The sequence below is a fragment of the Mya arenaria genome, chromosome 3, assembly GCF_026914265.1.
Source record: "Mya arenaria isolate MELC-2E11 chromosome 3, ASM2691426v1".
NCBI classification, from domain to species: domain Eukaryota; kingdom Metazoa; phylum Mollusca; class Bivalvia; order Myida; family Myidae; genus Mya; species Mya arenaria.
In genome coordinates, this window is record NC_069124.1 from 81,264,137 (window position 1) to 81,280,396 (window position 16,260).

The 16,260-nt window shown below is 34.9% G+C and overlaps 1 protein-coding gene across 1 annotated transcript in view; it reads right to left on the bottom strand.

Annotated features, from left to right (window-relative positions):
- LOC128226318 (zwei Ig domain protein zig-8-like) overlaps positions 1-16,260 on the bottom strand; it is an 81,360-nt gene that overhangs the window by 1,985 nt on the left and 63,115 nt on the right. The window contains exon 2 of the mRNA XM_052936202.1: positions 11-141. Within this exon, the coding sequence (XP_052792162.1) occupies positions 11-141 (131 nt within the window). The remainder of the gene's footprint in view (positions 1-10; positions 142-16,260) is intronic.

The following is a 16,260-nucleotide window of genomic DNA, read 5'->3' on the forward strand; positions in this document are numbered from 1 at the left end:
ATATACTCACAAACTTTGGTCCAAGGTTCTGTATGCGACAGCGGAGGTGGGCGGTCTCGCCCTGGTGCACGGTGATTTCGGTGGGCACGGGCAAGAAGATGGGCACGGACGACGGGTGGCTCCGGTAGTAGTCGTGCGAGTCTGCAACATACAAGTGGTGGACGGTGTGAACAGCGATTCTCTTTGTGAATCACAGCAGGAAGTCATGTAAACTCTATGTTTCTCGTATATTGATTTTTTTTTTTATTTCTTCTTAAATATTCAAAGTTTTGCACTGAAATTTGGAGGAAATATGTATTTTTCAAACCCCAGACCTGGATATCCGGTAATTATAGCTATCGAAGAGAGACTCATTTAATCCCAAGGGAAAATATATAAAAAAATCCGGTTGTAGGAGACTACTTTTTGCATCTTTGTCACACATTTTTATGTACGACATATCGCTTTTGTTTCCTTAATGTATGAACTGAAAACATTCCAATGAATGAACATCGCCTCCATTTGCCACATCTATTGATAAAGAATGTTACTGCTGAAATTGCGTTTTATTTTGTGAATATATGTTCATGAATGTTCAAGAGAACAGTTTATTTCGGTTTGAAGTATGAATATTCTTGATTCAAATAATTTCAAATCATTAAATTTTGGGTTAGAAGCGAAAACAGTCCAGCCAATTATTATATATTTGATTAAAAACATTTTTTTTATATAATGCCCGAGACCTAGGTTCACAGCGTAAAATTATTTCCTTTTTTGATTCAAGCATCAATAAGATTACGTGAAGTATACCTGAATCATTAAGATGTTACCCTAGGTCATCTTACTAACCTAGAATACAACCCGGACCAAACAGGTCGATTGTTTAGAACTGTGTTACGGTTAACAGCGTTGTTAAAGCAATCCTTGTTAACCTTGATACTGTACTGCTCTGAAAATTGAATGGAAGCACATGTGATCGGCAGTATTTCTAAAACGATTTGAGAAAGCTGTATCTGTTTGATGTTTATGTTTGCGCACATCATGGGATAATTCACGTTTTAAAGTTAACAACGATCTTGTTTATAACATTGTTCACTTTCACAAAGGTCTGGACGGCCGGGCATCAGTCAATGACACGGGGAATGTGTATAGGATGAGTGGCAGTAGGCGGACCTTTAAACACACGTGAAAGTCGAAATTCTTAATGATTAAGCATGATACTTAAAATGATTGCCTATATGCAACTTCATTGGCTGGAAATGTAAGTTGTATTCTAATGAAGAGTTTATTATGATGAAGAAAACTGGACTACAGGTAAGTATTTTTTTGTAGACTGACATCAAGTGAAAGAATATAAGATATTACAAGGTACTGACAAAAACTGGCCACTGATATTGATACAGATTATACATTGTGTAAATTGTTGTAATTCAAGCTTACCAAAGCGTTATCACATGCTTATATCGAACATAACAATTGAAAATGCATTTGAACTTGTTACATTTCTTTCAAGCGTCGACAATCCTATTTTAAGAGGTAAAATGTTTCTCTAATAACTCAAGCCTTCGTTCTTGCGTACAATTTAAATGGTATACAAAATTCCATTAACGGATGATTACACAGGGAACATTAAGATTTGAAAACCAAAGTATTTAGTTTGAAAACATCTATTCCATTTGCTAAATTGCAGTAATATTCACCAGAGACTGTCTGTTGTTAAATAAGCGTTCAATAAGCCGCTGTCTGGTGCCAACACTATTCACTGGCGCACACTAACGACCTTTCACCGATACATCTAACAATTTCCAGCTGTTGTTCCGTGACTGACAAAATGAGCGGCGAAGGATTGAACCCATTACATTTCAAATACATTTAAATGTTCTTAATTATATTTTGTCCAATGCAATTACTGTATTTTTCATATCTGCCTTACCCTTATTTTGGTAAATCATTAGCCATTATTGATGTTAATCAGGTTAATTGATATATTTAAAAAGGGCTGGGTAAGTTCTCAAACACTTTGCTTGTTAAAGGGTTATTGGTATGTTTTCACCAGAATTAAATGGTTACTTAGTCTGGTATATACATACTTATTACCTTTAACATGAATTCAAGCGTCAACAATGCAGCTAAAGTCGTTCAAACAGTACCACCCCAAACCAGCTTTGCAAGTGGAATCTTTGAAGATGAAATCATACCAGTAATAGACAATTATTTGGTTATTAGCACGTGGAAACAATGTTTTCCGGGAAAATTATTCTGTAAACGATATATTGGATGTCTGTGAGATATTATCATTAATCGTTCGCTTTGAAGTAACGTGGTTTTCACTAATTCTTACAGTGCTATGCAGTATAATGCGAACCAGCCCACTCATGCCAGGAATGCAAGAACTGCCAATCATATATTCACCCAACAATGTCATACCATTGTCTTACACGTCCGTTCAAATTACTAAATTATTAAAGAAGTCAAGTTATATACAGGGTATAAAAAGAAACTCCTTAGCAAAAAGCCAAAAACTACTTTATGTCAACCGTTAATGGATTACAAAACATCAATACATGTCTCACTTTTATTACGAGCGACAAAGACAAATAGCTGTTAGTTTTATAATGTTTTAGTATCCACAGGAGAATGGCGCATGAAATGAAGTAAAGTAACTCGACAGTACCAGAACGCCCAAGTGGCATTTAATGTCGTCCATCAGATATATACAAGAGTTTCAGAGAATGTTTATGGTGTTGCTTGCGCACAGTTATGCTGTTATGTCCAACAGCATGCATTAATTGTAATCATTACGAGAATAAACCCTCTTTTACCCATATTTTTTATGAAGGGTTTTTGTTATGAAGTTATGAACTGTTTCTGAGTTTGTTTTTTTATCAAGAGAACAAGAGTTTATTTATACTGTAATTGCTAAAACATTACGAATCACTGGCTTGCCTGATCAGTCTGAGAATTGTCGGCAAACGAGGTTTCCAGTTAGACCTAATTACAACACTCCCCGAGCTTGGAAACGTTCATTAGAGTGTTTACGATCCGGCAAAGTGGGACGTATTGGAATTGAATAGCGGCAAAATATCCAATTACGAAATATCTTGAAATGTGACGCCTACAGATAAGAAATGACCAGACCATCTTATCTGTAATCACGTGAAATGCTGAAGGAGACGATGTTGTCTTCTCTGACAATTTTGCTGACTGTGCAAGATTTGGCGTAAAACGCACAAACCGATTGCATACGGTAAATAAGGACACAGAAGAACGCGCGTTAGTTCCGATACATATATGTCTTTGCGTGTTTTTTTCGACCTGTAAGTGCCTTACATTCTTAGTTTATTTGCTGTATTTAGCAAATGTAATCCGTTGAACCGCAGATGCTTTAGACAACAATATGTATAGCGTTTGCGACTACACGGGTATGTCGAGGATATCGTCATATGCAGTGTTACTCTCTTGTGCTATCATCTGTTTCACCTGTAATGTCTGGCTCGTTGTTAACGCAGCTTAATGATCATTAACACAATTGGCAATGACAGTTTTAAAGCGATTGCTTAATACAAAAACAGTGTTCTCCAACTAAGAAAGACAGTGAGACAGAATTGATTTTGCGGGAAATACTACTATTTGTCTAAAAGGTTAATTGCATTACATTATCGCATTAGTATGTCAAAAGACAATTCTTAAATGTCTACACGCCTGTTGCTCCGCCCTAGACTCACGCACACTTGTAATTGCAGTCAAACGCAATATCTTTGGAATACCTGATTTGAATAAAACGACATTGTGATTGATTGGTCAAATCACGGACCTAAGACCCGGTTTACATGTCCGTGGTCAAATCACGGACCTATAGATCCGGTTTATAGGTCCGTGGTCAAACGAAGAATGTGATAAAATGTATATGACGTCTATGAAGCAAGTGACGTCACTGACGATGCACTGCTGCTCAAACAGCCGAGTAATTCTACGCCCAGTTAACCTGGAAGCGTTATTTTTGAGCACGGTTATTTGGATTATCACAAACATTGTTTTTCAAATAATGAATTTAAATATACGCATTGGCTATTTTAGAACTGCGGTTCAGCTGTGTTTGAACATTTTTGGCCAGTGCACGGATAATCGTGAAGTCCATAACCTTGCTCTGGCCAAATGGCAAACTCCAATGAACCACAATACTAAAACATTCAATCCTTACGTGACAGGACTGAAGAAAGCTCTATGTCGGAAACCACATAAATGTCTACATGTCATAATTATGCAGGCAGACGGATGTCTTTTTCATTTTCCTCTGGTGTAGCATGGTGGTCATTCTCGTTCACCAGAGTGATGATGCTATGGGTACCAGATTTATCACTATCGAACCTCTGATGAATGAGAATGCATGGTGGTATGTTCGTTAATATTAAAAACTCAACATTCATTTAATAAAAATGTCTAACTTTTTAGTAATGAAATACTTTATTAGTAGCTTCATCATATTCCGCAAGTGCTCGTACATTCAAAGATCAAACCTGTTAAGCTCGGATTGCTAAGGAACAAATATAATAAATAACAAAACGATTAATAATGAATAGTGAGTTCGACCATTTCGAGGACTCGGAGGAATACGGTGCTTTACGATAATTATCGGCGTGATGCTTTTTGTTGAATGGTGATTGATCCAAGGTTTGATAGTGCTTTACCCATTGTGCGCATTGTGCTTGAGGCGTAAAGTCGGGAAAATGGACATAAAATGGACTTTGGGAGGCGAATGTTGGTCTTGTAAATGTCGTATAAATCAACCTTGTAAACAAACCCTCGTTCTGGGAATGCCATTAATCCCGTCCTTTATTCATTTCTGAGACTATGAGAGAACTAGCTTAGATTATATTTATACCTACGACGTGAGCGACAACCAAATGCACTTTTCTACTTAAGTTCGATGTAAAATTCTACTTCTACAGTATTAACAATTAAAAACACTTCTCTATTCTTCCAAAATAATACATTTTTCTTTTTAAGGACTCTTTTTATTTGTATAGTGTGTTTACTGTAACGCTCATTTTTGTCATATATGAGCCATGAGTTTACTTAAAACATGTACAGTTTAAAGGTAAATATATGCATTCAAACATGCTGAATATTCGACAATTCAATACGCAAGTTAATAGAAGCTGTCATTCCGTAGTTTGAATAATTTACTTTCATCTGATTCGGTAGAATGTACCTAAATGATAAGTGGTTACCATTACTTAACCCGTCAATAGTCACGTTCAATCAGGCATTAACACACGTTTTGTTTTATTCCTTATTATTAGGTTGCCCTATGTTTTTCAAGTCTTGACTACTAATGAAATGATGGACACTTTAAAAATGAAAAAAAAACATTAAATTTGATATTTTAAAGCTTTAAAGCGCTTCCTATTTATTCGATCAACTGCCAAATATATTTGCATTCAATTTCAGGCAGACAGGCACCATTAACAAAAGCTCGAATAAATATTACATTTGTTTTGCCTTGCCATCATCCTAATGGAGTGCACTGGTTTTATTTCAGCTCGGAGACCTGACATATCACGATGTCAGCAGCTCCAGCGTGATTCAGGGACATTATTAAATTTACAATTATTTGTCTTAAAGACTTTCAATTATGCTGAATTGATTAATGATAATGTTTAGCGGTAATGTAAGATCTAGATTACAGATCAGAATGTGTCAAAGTACGTGAAATGCTATATAGTATAGTGACTTTCTTAAATAGACCATACCTCTGATCTATTTTGGAGTGACATAATTGAGTAAACTGTGAGCCCAGGAAGTCAATGACAGGGTACACTAAGACAATTTCTGATGATAAAGCCAACTTCACGAACATGGGCAAGGATTTTACACAGCCAATGGAAACTCAGAAATAGGGTACCTGCGGAATCTCCGACACTCGCGGGAGCCAACATTAAGATCGCACAACTTAACCAATCCTGTACCTTAACAAACCCCATTATTACGCCGCCATACTATCACCTCGTGCTAACAACTTCCTCATTACTACTTCACATTCCAGTTTTAAAGTTATTTATGAACTGTTTTTGTCTATTATTTTTTGTTTTGCATTCTCTTCCTTTATAATTGTCTTGTTTTCTATATGATTATTTTTAAAAAAACAACAACAGTTTTTATAATATTAGTTATGTGAACATTGTTTTCATTACCAAGAGGAAATTTAATGAATATAATTGATTTTTAATACAAGATACCTATCAAACACGTTGGTCATATCAAGTTATTCTACCGAAAGCTGTAAAACAACGGTCCGTTTATTCCGATTCACATACGAGTGAATAGAAAGCTAGGGAGGCATCACGGTTATTTCACACACTAATTTACAAGTTCTGTTTTCAGAAGTTATTTGTTCCTGCCACTGGAAAACCCATCAAAACCTACCACAATCACCCCTAGTTTACTCCAACAAAACTATTCTTTAACATAGTACATTCCTGTTATCACCATTTACACACATTTCGTTTATTTGTTGGCGTGCCAAGCCGTTAGAGTTTTTTTGGCAGCAGCTAGGTGGCCAAGAGAAGCGATGCAGTATATAAAGAACCCGTTCTGTGGGTATTGCAGAGTTATCGGGCCTCAATTTAAATTAGAAGGTCAATATTTAGGAGGCGCCGGCATGACTCATCAGACCTGGTCTGATATGGCCAGGCATCGATTCCGACTTTACCAGTGTCACTGGACACCAGCACACTCGGTAAACATCAACCACTTAGTAACGTATTGGTTTTGACAGTCCACGACTTTGTTTTAAGAGTAAATAATATACGATTTCCACTAAACGTAGCACGTGTGTTTTTTGAAGCCTTAGAATTTACAGTTTGTTTGGAAGGTTTCTTTTTCAAACTTGTTAATAGTTGAAGAGATTGTTAATTTTCGAGTTTTTTTTTATTGTTTATGCTCCTGACAATGTGGAGGTCATAAGAGAGTTAAGAAGTCCATGTAAAATAGAATTGCCTGTACATCAAAAACATTATGAATCTGAGAAATAATCCTTATTTAAATGTGTAGATTTATTGAATTATTTATTGCAATACAATGTAATTGCCATCTCAACAATATTGTAAATACGTTACACTTTTAAGACTTAAGACCCAATCACGGACATATCATTTAACAGCACAATCAAAGTCCTTGTTACCGAGAGGCATGCAAATGCGTCCCCCATTTAGCAATTACATTTTATACTGATGCGATCCCTTTTAAAACATTGCAAACATGTCCATTAGCGGATCACCTTTCTCACATTATTTGGTTAGAAATGGGAGTTGAACGACCCTATGTCAATGGAAATATTAATTAGGTTTTTAAATATCCAAACAGTTTATATTCATCATACGAAGCTAATGCCACACTTCTTTCACCACATGTCAACTTACGAACAATGATTAAACTTAATGCAGTAGAAAGTTTGTACCTGTGATTTCAATAGAGAGTGTTTCTTTTACAATGGTCGGCAAGTCTTTATTGAGTGCTTTCATAATGCTGTTAATATCTCCTTAGTACTCTTTTGTGGCCAGGGGTAACACGCGATTGGCAGAACAGAAAGTTTCCACAAACAAAACTTCAAACTCACTTACACAGGCCAAGATGTACTTAATTAATCATCGATTCATCTATACAAAAATGATTTTTTTGGTTGTTAAATAAACGAGCTGTAAAAATACGTTTTCCCATTCAATGTAATTAAAAGTGGTTAATGGTTAATAAAAATATGATATTTCATTTATAAAACCTATATTGGATTGTAAATGAGTTTATTTGTAAAGAGACAATTCATTAAGCACGTTAATATTCAAAAGAGATACACATGATTTATTATTTTGTATGTAACGATAAGTCAATGATTTTAATAGAAGAGTTCAGAGTGCGAAACTATGCCCCCGTTAAAGCAATACATCACACAAGTAATTGTCACCAGTGTTAGTTGACTGTGAATACATACGTGCAGTATATGTACAGTCGTTTAAACAGATCCAGGATTTGTACAACTGTTACACCAGAAAGAAATACAAAACAGACTTAATTTATTCAAAATGACTTATCAATAAATTCGACAGAAATTAAGCAGTCATCATTTGTGTATTCATATAGGAGAATATGCGTGTTTAAGATAGATGGGATATCATTCTGAGAGTCTGAACATATACACAAATTGCATTAATTTTTACCTGAATGAAAATGTTTTGACGACGCTTCATACACACAAGTTGTTAAACAGAATGGCTATTTTGTATATTGCTCAAGTTGAATAATTATCGACATCATACTGGTTATCAGTGAAATAACAACAGTGAAAATATCCATTTTGACTGTTTACTAAGGAGTGAAAATATTATCTATAGCTACTTTTAAATTCAAGAGCAGTTATTTCCCCTTGTTAAAATCCACCTTATTTTTGAACCATTAAATGTTGCCAAAAATAAAAATTCGATTGCATATGTTAAATTAGATATTTTTGGAAGTAATCCTGTTTTCAAATGTTTTCTTGAACTTGAAACTGAATGCTCAAACAATTGCTTTTTCGTACTTTACAAATAACGGTCGAAAACTGCTCGAACATAAATTTGATGTTATATCATCTATTCAATGTCTTTTGGGATTGTATGACTTTGTAGTTCGAACTTCCGCAAAATTCACACCACAATTTACTGATAGTTTGTAGATATTACTAACGCCTAAGAATTTGTCAACAACTAAGCGGTGTCTTCACTCTTTATCCGGTAAACGACCCGTCTTCAAGCGAATCCGACTGATCTCTGATCAGGGGTGATTGAAACACGTTCGACCTTTCCAATTTTCATTCAGTAAATGTTTTGAAGTGTAATTTAGTCATGTATTCATGCCCTGTTTAATTTATAATTCTTCCGTGCATTAAGTGATATCATTTGGAACATAGATGCATAAAAGGTCATTTATGAATGCTCTAATCATAAGAAATGCAATTAAACAAGAAGGAAACAATAAATTAAAGAACTATTGTTCAATGAGCCTGAACTGGAAATGACAGTCATCAGCGATCAAAACTGCTTGCGGAGAGGCGTCCCACAGGTAGCGCCGTCACACTTTTCAAAAAGGGGTATTTAGAAAAACAAATTAAAATACCAATGAAACACCGAAATTAAGCATATGAAACAGAAAAATAGTACATTTTAGTGTAAGTTGGTACTAAATTTCACTTGTGATCATCGAAAAACTATATTTTTACTCGTGGCGTTTTACTATGACACTTGTGAAATAAAATTACATGATTACACTAAAATCAACAAAAATCCTCTATATATTCTAAATTACAAGTGTTGCATAAAGACAAAAACAACACGTTACGAGGACATAATTCTATCAGTATCGGATTGCTAAGATCTGGCACGAGAATGATACATTATCCCTAAGATTTGCTAAATCCTTCTCTGGAAATGTTTTCGGAATGTCTTTGTTATGCAAAAATTGTAGGATTTCCTGATATGATCTAACATGCAAATTAATCACGATTTTATTCATTCTTTAAGGTCTAATTCAATATTAAAACGAAATCAGGACATGAGGCTGTCTGAACGTTAATGTAATTAGCTGTAGAAAGGCCCATCAATTCATGTAAAATAAAGTAGGTCTCATGATATCGGAGTAGTGCATGCCAGGGAATGTAATGTTGCTTTCAAACTCTAAAGGGAACATTCTTTACATAATAACTTGTTTCCAATTTACATTTAGTTGTTACACAAGTTGCACCCTGTAGCCTGTCAGCAAACATCCGGGTCAATTGCATGACATTGGCATTTTGTCAATACCAGGAGCGTCCAGCAAGTTCCTCGGCAAAATTTAGCCCAACAGATGGCTTAGCCAATGGTCAATGTTGTTATCCAATCATTGCATCGTCATTATTTGCAACAACACACAACACCCGTTTATAATAACTTATTAATAAAAACAGACATTGAACTGAGCTTAGCATTTTAAAACTGCTTATAAATACGTTTTGTTTTATTTTAAATACGTTACGTGCAGATGAAAATTAACAATATAATGTTTGCAATTGTAATTAGAATTCTAACATATCATTGAAAATTTGGCAATATGTCTCCTGTTATCATGGTAATCATTATATCTACATAATAAAGCTATTATTTTGTTTGAATTTCTTTAGATCGGTATGTCCCAATGCATGAGAAGTAATTTAGATCCTCGATATTTACTATTCGAACTCAGTATCGTACAACATTTCAGCCTCTGATTTAGATAGATTATAACAATAACAATAGTGAACCAATTTGTTGTTACGTATTAACTTTTTTGAGTTGTGTTTTGTATATAATCGTTTGTAATACATTGTTTGATACTATGATATAGGCCATTATTTACATATGTGTTGTTGACGATGAACATTGTACAAGTCTAAATACACTATCTGTCTGTCTGTCTGTTTGTGAGTGCGTGCGTGCGTGCGTGCCTGCCTGCCTGCCCTGACCCATTTTTAACACCAACTAAACTGACACCGGCGATATATTTGCCCGTATGCTCCGTTTCTTCATCAATAAACTGTCCATATCCAAATTATACTCGATGATCGATGTGTGATTTGGACTAAACAAGATTTACGTTCTTTATTCATTTCGTACTAATTTAAACATGACCCATAATTATCCAGTTTAACCAACATATTATCTACAAAATATTTTTAAGAACAAACGCGAATATATAATTCGGACTTTATGAGCTTTTTATACTTAAACTTAATAGTTTACGTAACAAAAATTTATATTCAACAATATTCTCATCTACATATTGACCAATTAAAAACATAATACTAGCTTTGACCAAACCAACGATTAAACCAGTTCTATACAATTGGCTGCAGATGATAAGCTTTCCATCTTGCTGTAAATGGATTACTCCCATTAATTTCACTCGATCGATATAAGCATTAACAGTATAATGCAGAGACCGAAGCATTTCAATTTGTCTTGAATTGCCAAAATATGATCTAGATTATAGCTAAATTAAGATTCAATACAATCATAGCATTTGCATAAAGATTGATTTGTAGAATAAGGTCGGTACATTTTTCACCGCACTTTCCCATAAAATAGCAATATAGCAGTATTCGAAATGAATTTTCTATGTCAGAGAAAACAAGACAAACACATTGAGCGAGTCTGTTCAATGAGAAATGCTAAGAAGGAGATTCTATCTTTATGATTCCGACGCTCAAGTTTTTTTTTTATAGTTTTGCAGACTGTAATTAAAGCACTATGTATTTTTCGCAAATGCGGACAGGGGTTGTCTCGAAATCTAGAGAGCATATTTTTAAAATGGTCTCGTAATGGACTTTTATTTTAACATCATGGCATCATTATCAAAAGGAACGACATTACATGTATATGGAACTTCTTTAATGAAAATATGTTTTTCTATGATTGCTAATGGTGAAATAAATTACTAACTTACACTACATGCATTAATTTTCGGTTCCTCTTACGCTTGCGTTCGGAGATGTATCTCTATGTTACTACATTTACCTACCCCGTCTTTTGCATACCCATTTGCTGCCCGGCTACCTGTGGCACGCCCCTCATGTACAGCACATCACTTTGTATTGACTAAACCAGAGTATGATCTAGATTACAGTCAAATTAAGATTCTTTAACATCATAGCATTTGCATGAAGATTAATTAGAATAATAAGGTCGGTAATTTTTTCAGACATAATTTGCTGTTTCAAAAGTATGATTTTTTAATTTGATAAAAAAAATCACTTTAAAAGTGGATTTTAAATTTGTTATTTTCAGTAAAACTATTTACCTGATAAAACTCTATATTTCACTGAAAAGCACGAAATAAATAATTATCTTGCAACGGTGCAGCTTCATGCAGCCACCATACTTGACGAAATAGGAACAACTAGTAACAATCAATGTTTCAATTATTTTACATGCAATCATCTCGATGCAGTCCGCTGGTTTTATTTCACAGCAGAAGCCTGACGCATCACGGTGTCACCAGCTTCAGCGTGAGTCAGGACTGTTATTAATTTTTCCAATTATTCATCTTAAAGACTCGAATGAGCAGCGTCGAAACCCACACCGAAGCCCAGATAACGGAGTAATTGTGCTGATTTGATTAATGAATCCATAAAAATGCTTATTGGTAATATTTTATTTCGATTACAAATCAGGATTTTTCAAAGAACGGGAAATGATACAAAACTGTAGAATATCGAGTTCTATTATCCGGTTATATATAGCATGCTAAACGAAATGTAATTTATTTTCATGCTACATTATTGAGTTGAATACACTTAAGTTTCGGAAATCTAAATTGTTTTTTTTTAGAACGTTTGACAAAGTTGAGAAAGCCAATGGACACCCAGAAATACCGTACCTTTCGAAGCCCCGACACTGACCAGCACCAATATCAAGATCACATGACTCAATAAATCCGGTAAATTAACACACCCCATCATTTCACCGACACACCATCACCCACCGCTTACAGTTTTCTCGTTAGTTTCCACATTCCAGTTGTTTATGAACTGTTGTTGCCTATTGATTGCCTCCTGTTTTACGTTCAGTACATTTGAAATGTTCCTGGTCTATTTGTGAACTTTTCCCAGAAGGACATTCTTTTGAATTGTTTACTTTCTGGATGTATAAAAGAAACTATATTTCCCCACACAGCTAAAATCAAAATAGACGAAAAGGAAACATATCAAAACTCTTTGGGCGTATCAGATGTTAGTTTACCAAAGGCTGTAATGTTTATTCCGGTTCATGTGTGAGTAAAAAGAAATATAAACTGGAAAACTACATTTATTTTCAGACAAATGATTGCAATTCTGTTTTCGGACGTTATTTATTCCTCCCACTGGAAAACCCATCAAATCCTAACACAGTTTTCACGGAAATAATATTCTAAAATATAATATATTCCTGTTGCCACAAATTACACCACGTTTCGTTTATTTGTCGGCGTCCCAAATTGATTTCGCAGCAGCTCGGTGGTTGTGGCGAGAAGCCATGCAGTAAAAGAAGAACCCGTTTCGTTCTGTGTGCGTTGGAGAGAGATATTCAGCAGTGAACAGGCCTGACAAGTACTCTGGGGTCAAGCATCTACAATTACGTTTTGATCGTCCATGACTAATTAAACATATAAGAGTCTCAATGATGGTAGAAAATATGGATGTCGAAACCTTTGATCAAAGGTACGTCTTGGTTGCCTTTTTAAATTTAACAAAAGGTGCGGTATTTGTCTAAACTACCATATAAGTCGACAGCGTAAATTGATCAATTCGAAAAGCTATTTAAAACAGACTTGAAAGGTTTCAGCTAAATCCCATAGTTATTTGTGTAGCGCCTGAAAATCGGGACATTAAAGGAAAGAGATATAATCCAATGGCTGTTTGTGGTTTGATGCTTTATGCCCACAGTTGTACAAATATGTATAAAGACATTTGCTAACAATCCCATATGGGATAAATTGATAACCATACAACACGTATACCATGCGTTTGAGAATTAACCCGTACTTTATTATACTCGTTATTGACTTATTTATTGCAGTAGAATGTATTTACCGTCTCAACTATTATATTTAATTAATTGTGGTACATCTTATTTTGGAGTAAGAGTTCATCTTTAAATACGTTACACATTTAGGACTCAACCATTCCCATACAGAGATAGACATCACGGAAATATCATTTTACCGCCGAGCACAAATCCCGTAATGGAGAGGCATGAAAATGGGTCGCCCATTTAGCAAGAGGAACTTCGTAACAAAAGTATCAACCACAATGGTGACACCAAGTCATTATCTCAAACTTACAAATCGTATAAATATGATCACTGTTAAAACACCCTCCATGCAGATCCATTAGCGGATCACCTCTCTCACACTATTGGGTTAGGAATGGGAGAAGGACGACGCTATTTTAATTCAATTATTTATACCGATTTTAATCCCCCAAACACTTCTAATGCATCTTAAGTAGCTAATGCCACACACTTCATTCAAAACATGTTGACTTTATACGAACAGTGGTTTGTTTAAAATATAATTATTCACAACGATTGTGAAGAAAGAACGCGGAGAAAATCCACATTTTCCATCGCGGTAACCACAAACCAAACTCAAATACATCCGCGTCGGGAATCGAAGCCGTACTTTGTACGCCTTAGTGAGAAGCGAGTGTGCTTACCACTGCGCTAACCGGACAACCTTAAGACGCATTGACTTAGATGTAATACAGTTGAGATGACAACATGTGTTCTTATTTTTTCCTGAAGCTTGTAAATAACATATTTCCTCCACAATAGTGGACATGTTCTTTGTTGAAGGCTGTCAATAATGCCATGAACGTCTTGTTAGCACTCTTGTGGCTAGGAAACACACACAATGTCGGCACACGCCAACGCGATTAACTCTGAGCTTTATTTAAGCCAAGGTGTCGTTTATTTCATATCGTTTCATCTATACAAAAGGTACAAATATTTGTTGTAACATGACTATATGAACTATAAAAATACGTGTGCCCATTAATTTGCAATTTAAAGTGATCGATAATTCATCAAACGATAATATTTAGGTAAAAAAACTTTATTAGATGTAACAACGTCTTGCGTTAAATAGTGAAATGATTTGGTACAAACCATTTTCTAAAGAATACAGAGAAAAACAATAATCCTGTACATAAATTCGACAAATCAGATACCGTCAAACTACACATATCAGTGACTGTCGAACAATAACATTTCAGTGACTATTCAACAACAACAACAACAACACATCAACAACAACAGCAGCAGCAGCATATCAGCGACTGTCTACAACAAATTAGTGACTGTCAAACAACAACATATAAGATACTGGCAAAATACAGCATATCAGTGACTGCAAATCTACAACATATCAGTGACTGTCAAACTATAACATATCAGTGACATTCAAACTATAACATATCAGATACTGTCGAACTATAACATATCAGATACTGTCAAACTATAACATATCAGTGACTGTCAATCTACAACATATTAGTAACTGTCAAACTATAACATATCATATACTGTCAAACTATAACATATCAGATACTGTCAAACTATAACATATCAGATACTGTCAAACTATAACATATCAGTGATTGTCAATCTACAACATATTAGTAACTGTCAAACTATAACATATCAGATACTGTCAAACTATAACATATCAGATACTGTCAAACTATAACATGTCAGTGACTGTCAAACTTTAACATATCAGATACTGTCAAACTTTAACATTTCAGATACTTTCAAACTATTAAACGTATCAGATACTGTCAAACTAAAACATATTCGTGACTGTCAAACGGCAGCATATCAGTGTCTGTCAATCTTCAAGAGTCAACCATATTTTATTCCCTACTGCTTCTTGATATACTTTATCAGTCATTTCCAGTGCGGATCCAGGATATGACGTTAGAAGGGGCGTGATTTATTGGCGTAAGGTTTTGATTTGCGCCCCTCTCTCAGAGCCGAAATTTATTTGGTTTAAAGTGTTGGCAGGGGGTTTAGAAGTAATCCCCAGAACACCTTCTGATCCACAATGGTGCATTTTGGGCGTAGGTTATTACATTTTATAAAATTGAAATAAAAACAATATGTACGACGTGAGGGGGGGGGGGGTGCCGGTTGCGCCCCTTCCTCCTCTGGATGCGCTAGTGATTACATACACATACACATATAATAGGATTTAAAGTGAAATTTGAAAAAAATACAATAATATACATATTATTCGTTATATCTCTTTGTGTTAACTTTGTACCGATATTAAGCAATAAATGGATCTATAAATGCCTGTCAGATATTATTTGTACGAAAATTAGTTCAGACTTTACTTTGAAAACGTAAACTTATAGTATGGCGTTTCGCGCGTACAAACGCATAAAATATTGAATGTTTCACCATACACATTATCTGAATGAAGATCTTAGAATTAGAAGAATTACAAATAAAAATGAACAAAGCAACATCTTCTACATCACGATTATCGCACACAGAAAAATGGAAATTGGTTCTACGAAGACAGTGAATCAAGGAAGGTCGCATTGATTAGAGCTGGCACGATCCTCGCCCTTAATCCTTCTTTAGAAATGTCTCTGGAGTCTTCTTTCTATGCAAATTGTAATGGTCCCTTATAAGATCTAGCATGCTAGTTAATCATATGTTTTATCCATTCCTATCTAGTCCTATATAGAATTAA